The sequence below is a fragment of the Hibiscus syriacus genome, unplaced genomic scaffold, assembly GCF_006381635.1.
Source record: "Hibiscus syriacus cultivar Baekdansim isolate YM2019G1 unplaced genomic scaffold, ASM638163v2 tig00000656_pilon, whole genome shotgun sequence".
Classification (NCBI taxonomy): Eukaryota; Viridiplantae; Streptophyta; class Magnoliopsida; order Malvales; family Malvaceae; genus Hibiscus; species Hibiscus syriacus.
The window spans coordinates 47072-52638 of NW_024061805.1; the positions used below are offsets into that span (position 1 = coordinate 47072).

The 5567-nt window shown below is 35.7% G+C and overlaps 1 protein-coding gene across 4 annotated transcripts; it reads right to left on the reverse strand.

The window, feature by feature from the left end:
- Positions 1 to 835: 835 nt before the first annotated feature.
- LOC120209506 (polyadenylate-binding protein RBP45C-like) lies at positions 836 to 4837 on the reverse strand. Of its 4 annotated transcripts, XM_039208504.1 has the most exons (7): positions 4482 to 4833; positions 3778 to 4252; positions 1833 to 1888; positions 1623 to 1753; positions 1446 to 1542; positions 1200 to 1364; positions 836 to 1069 (listed from the first exon to the last, which is right to left on the reverse strand). In XM_039208504.1, the coding sequence occupies exons 1-7, from the start codon at positions 4797 to 4799 to the stop codon at positions 1067 to 1069; spliced, it is 1245 nt and encodes a 414-aa protein (XP_039064435.1). In that variant the 5' UTR covers positions 4800 to 4833; the 3' UTR covers positions 836 to 1066. The 4 variants fall into 4 exon arrangements, 3 of the variants coding, with proteins under 3 accessions (XP_039064435.1, XP_039064438.1, XP_039064445.1); XR_005524405.1 differs by lacking the exons at positions 836 to 1069; positions 1200 to 1364; positions 1446 to 1542 and adding an exon at positions 3355 to 3436 and having other exon boundaries at positions 1672 to 1753; positions 4482 to 4837; XM_039208507.1 differs by lacking the exons at positions 836 to 1069; positions 1200 to 1364; positions 1446 to 1542 and having other exon boundaries at positions 1619 to 1753; positions 4482 to 4834.
- Between the last annotated feature and the right edge of the window lie 730 nt (positions 4838 to 5567).

The window sequence follows — 5567 nt, forward strand, 5'->3', positions numbered from 1 at the left end:
TTCTTGTTTAGGTGTCCACAATAAATGAGACTATAAATTGTTTCCACCTTCCAACACTCAGACATGCATAAGATTCCTTCTAGGTTGATGAAATCAATGTATTAAATACAATATATATTTGAGTTAATAAAATTTAAATCTTCATATGCAACTTAGCAAGGCTTATGAAATTTAATTTTATGTTAGTGTTTATTTTTCATCATCAATAATGTTGTTTGTCCTTATTCATCGAAAGGGTAATCTTATTTAAGTCATAAAATGCCTAATCACGTTAGCTTTTTAGGCAAATGGTTAATGACTACAACAATGTAAGCAATGGGTCTTTAGGGGACAAACCAAGAGCATCAAAATCAGTGATGTATGTATAATATAATTAAAGGCAATACCTAAAGAGCAATGAAACATATTAAATCCATTAGCATATTGTAGCATTCTTTGAAGGCAATTGTGAAGCCATGGCTAAGGTTTGGTTGGGAATGGGCTAACCTGCCAGTACCCATGTGAAATAGGAGCTAGGCTAAGGCTGGGATTTATTTAAGTTTCCTTATCATATATGCTATTGCAAAGCCCAATCAAAATCTTGTTTCTATTTTTTCTTTGGGTAAATTAAGTGTTTAGTAATTAAACTATCAGTTTTGGTTTTGATTTGTTTTAATTTTTTAAAATTATACATAACGTTTAAATTGTCCTAATTATGCCAAAAGTAGTAATTCAATGAATAATATTTATAAAAAAATATTTTAAAATACGATAAACTTGAAACGGTTCACTGAATACGAAATCGACACATGTACCAATGTTATACCGAGTAGCTAAAGTAAATCGACAAATAATACGAGCTTAATCAGAAGTTGATAGCCATTGAAAAGCAAGAGTCTGATTCAAAAGTTAAGGGGGGCGCTAAACAAAAGAAGCCGGGAAAAGTGAAGCCATGAAAACGGATGATGAAGAAACATGGAACCTCTCCGGAACCCAAACCCACAAATTGTACAGCAATCAATGAAACATGTCTAGGATCAATCCAACACCTAAACCGAGTTTCGAGCAGCAGTACAGCGGCCGCAGCTTACTGCAGAATACAAAAGAAAACATTCAGCATGAACACATGCATCGTCAAACAAGAGAGCAGCCATAAGTAACAGAGTTAAAGATGAAATTCGGCAAGCTTGCAAATACTTTTGCTTTAGAATTACTTTTACCTGTGGTGGTTGTTGGTAAGCCCCTGGCTGCTGGTAATTGCCATATCCGGGATAGCCGCCGTAGTACATGTTAGGATCTTGGGGAGGAGGTGCATATCCATATGCTTCATATCCTTGAGGATATCCATAGTATCCACTGTTCCATTGAGCCTGATCAGTTTGGGCCTGAAATTCCAATACAATCCCTCTTAGTTTTTACAGAAATGTATGTCTAAATACAGAATACAATGCCTTTAAAAACAATACCTGTTTGCTTGAGGGACTACGTCCCCATGAAAGCCTAACATTTCTTCCTCCTAAAACAGTACCGTTCAAAACCGATAATGCTTGTTCAGCGCTGGTCCTGAAGTGCATTAAATTGCAGAATGTGTTAATACGATGCAATAATTTTTCATGTGCCAAAAGAAACATGAAAAATGTTACCTGTTAGCATACTGAACGAAACCACAATGCTTGTTAGCAGGAATTTTTACATGAACTACCTCACCAAGCTGGCTAAATATTTGTTTTAGTTGGTCTTCGGAAACACTGGGATCCAAGCCACCGACAAATATCTGCATTTAAGCTTGTATGAGGGTCAGTTGGCCATACCATGAAATTAAGTATGTTAATACAAAAGACAAAGCTACCCACTGTGGTATTATTCGGATCACTCTCGCCAGGATTTCCTTGGGTATTCTGGTAAGAAGCTGCAAATTACAAATACATGTAAACTACTGTAGGAATAGATGATAATAAGAGATAAAAACAACAGGAAAAGCCACACGTGTGCTATCCCTGATATTAAGGTTTTCATTTTGTTACAAAATATTTGAAACTAATACAGTACATCTTCTAAAAGTAAATATTTCCATGTAACAATGAAAGCTACAAACCTATTCACAAACACCTAATAAATTTCCAGCTATAGCATTCTTACATCTCTAAACTCGAATTGAAAATTGTTTAAAAAAAAACAAAGCATTAACCTCACATACACAAATATAACAACACAATTCAAAATAAGCAGCTAAAAATAATTTCTTCCATGGCATGGAAAGAACAAAAGTGTACAATCACCATCTATATATCACTGAAACAAAAGCAATCATAAGAATCTTTTGGGTTAAATCGAGGCTTCCCTCTACCAGGCAAAGTCAGCAGTATCAGATTAAATAACTCCAAGAAACCATTCATTACTGATTACACTAAACTAAGGGAATCAGTAAGGGTTCTTTCAGAACACTAACACCTTGAATAGGATGAAAAGGGTATCTCATCTTTTTGTCCTCACTTGACATGAAATATTTCCTTCTTTTTTTCATTCACAATTTTTTTGGAAGGGGAAGGGGAAGAGGACAGAGGGAGTTGCTGATCCTTCAATTGAATAATTCACATGTTCAACTTCAAATATTACTTACGAGTAGAAAGAACCTACCTTCTAAACAAATTATGAATTTTGAGTGATAGCATAAATTCTCAGACAAGACAAAGCACATGTTTTTTGGAAAACTAAGGAAATTCTTTTTAACATGAAGCGACTTGCAACCTCAAATGAAAAGTAGAAAAAGAAAAGTCTTCAAAATGCAAGATAAATAAGGTTATATTCATCTGCAACCAGATATTCATTATTTTCGCTACAACAATAAAGAAGGCCAAGTGATCTACTTCCATTGAAGCTAAACTTGAATTCTTCAACTGGAAATGCTTTTAGCTACAAGTTCCAGGTGTCTTTCCGGACTCAGTTTTTCCTCATGTGCAACGGATCATAGAATCAAGAATACGCAGATATTATATTTTAAAAAGAAGAAAAGATTTCAAAAGCGATAGAACGAAAATAGAACCAAGGTTCATTAACAGAATGGTGTAAAACATGCATATAAATTTCACCATAGCTGCTTCACCTACTTTTTAGTGTTGAAGCTTGAATCTAAAGGACAAAAAATGGAGTGCGTAAATGCATGCAAGTACTGAAAGGGAACTGATCCAGAACGACTAAAAACAAAATTTCTGGACTTGTAAAGTAAATAAAGATTTAAAGGAAACATGTTGGAAAAAAGGAACAAATTGAAATTGATTGGAATACTTAAAATGGAACTGGAAAAGAAATTTCCAAACGTAGCTCAAATATTGCCACGAGAAAAATGAAGCATCCGACATAAACAAAGTAACTGACCTAAAATGAGGCCACGGATTAAAGTGGAATCATTTCAGCTGTATCAGTTCCAGGCCCCTCAAAATGAGAGCCTCTTGATGTCCTGCTTTAAGAAAACATGAGTTTTATATAAGTTTTTGCATGTTTTAACTTTTAATATAATTAAAAGTGACAGGTTTACAAAGGCAGACTGGAAGGAAATGACTTTGTATAAATTCCGCCAATCTTCAGGTCGTAACTGAAAGAATTTGAATTTTAAGAAGACTGTAACAGATCCACCTCAGAAAATTAAAACCAATAAAGAAGAACACAATCACCAACTAGCATTCAACTTGTCAAGTCAAAGTACTTGGGCGCAAAGCATGGAAAATAAATACTATACTCAACCAAGCAAACTTCATAAGGAAACCAAGATAAAGTATAACTTAAACCACAAGAGTCTACCTTTCGGATACTGCTGATCAGTGAAAGGCTTCTTACTAGCAGCCGGTCCAATGCGCATTGCCCTGGTAGAACAATACATCCCATTCATTTCAGTCATGGCACGAATCTGCTCACTTTCATCACCAAACTTCACAAAGCCATAACCTTTAGACCGGCCCGTAGTCCTATCAGTAACCACTTTGGCACCCTTAACAGATGGGTAAACAGACTTAAAAGTCTCTTGTAACATGTAATCAGAAACATCTGCAGCTAAATCCCCAACGAAGATTGTGTATTCAGGACCCTCTTCTTGCCTCTTATCTCCATATCCTAGTGCAGCCCAGTTCATCCTAAAATTCTGCTCAGCACTTGGCATTGGCAACCCATTATACGACTGCAAAACCCTCTCAGCTGCTGCATGAGACACGAACTCGATAAACCCGTATCCCTCTGGCAGACTCGTTTGCTTATTCCTAATCACCTTAGTTGAAACCACCTAAAACAATCCAAAAGATTAAACGTTGTTTAATTGACAGTAATTATTACCTTAAAAGCAAAAGAAACATAAATTCATTTACATACAGAAAGTGATAATACTTTTTTAATTATGAAAAAAGAACGATATCAACTCTGCCGGAGATATTATTAGACTACAATATATTTTTCCCCTTTTAATCATGATTCTCAACATAAAAAGTAATAATATTTTTTTCTAATCTAATTACCTCTCCTGTTTGAGCGAAGATGCTGATGAGGTAATTCTCATCCATCCATGGCTGAAGATCACCGATCCAGAGAGACCGAATTTCGCCGGATCCGGTAGCTGGGGAACCGTCGGTGTACTGTTGCATCTGAGAGGGCGGAGGAACCGGTTGCGGATTCCAACCCGCAGGTGGAGCAACCGGCTGACCGGGCTGCTGTTGTTGAGGCATCATCATCCACGGCTGCGACTGCGGTTGTTGCTGGTACTGCTGGGTTTGAGACGGATCGTTTGTCATGGAAGGCGGCGGACCTAAACCTCCTGGTGGTGGTTGCTGCATCATATTTGATAGGCGAGGAGAAAAGATTTCGCAAGATCTCAAAGATATACACCAAGTGAAACCCTAAGGGGATTATTTATTCATTTCTTTATGGCTTTCATATAGGGTAAACTACACTATTCGTCATTCAATTATCTTATCATTCTTATTTGACTCATTAAAATCTAAATCTTTTAACTTACTCACTCAACTTTGGACATTAAATCTTTTTTGTCACTCCACCATTCTTCTCCAATATTGTGGTGACCTGGCATTTTTATTAATTATTAAACTGTCGTGTAAGCATAAAAAATACTCTATATTTTTTCACTCACTGTAACCCCCTAGACCCGGCCTATGCGTTTCGACTAAGTCTAGTGGATCACATTATGATTATTAAAGACATTTTTCGCAACCGTTATTCCATCAATATAAAATCACATTATAAATAACATGAAATTATAAACAAATTATACTATCAAAATCCAACTCGTAAATATAGTACAAATAAATAATAATTTAATTTAAAACATGTCTTCAAATTCAAAATCACAATAAACCGAGCAGTATTAGCAAAAGAGTTATCATTATAAAATCCGATATTTTTAAAATAAGGTCCATGTCACCAAAATAAAGTCAACTTGCCAGATCAAAACATTACAATCTGATTTACTTCAAGAGATATGTTGATCCTCCAAGTGCTCGAACCAAGGTATCTAACCAACAGTATCTGAAAGGGGAAAACATTTTCAAAAGGTGAGCTAGGTTCAGTGTGTCCCAACATTTCCATAA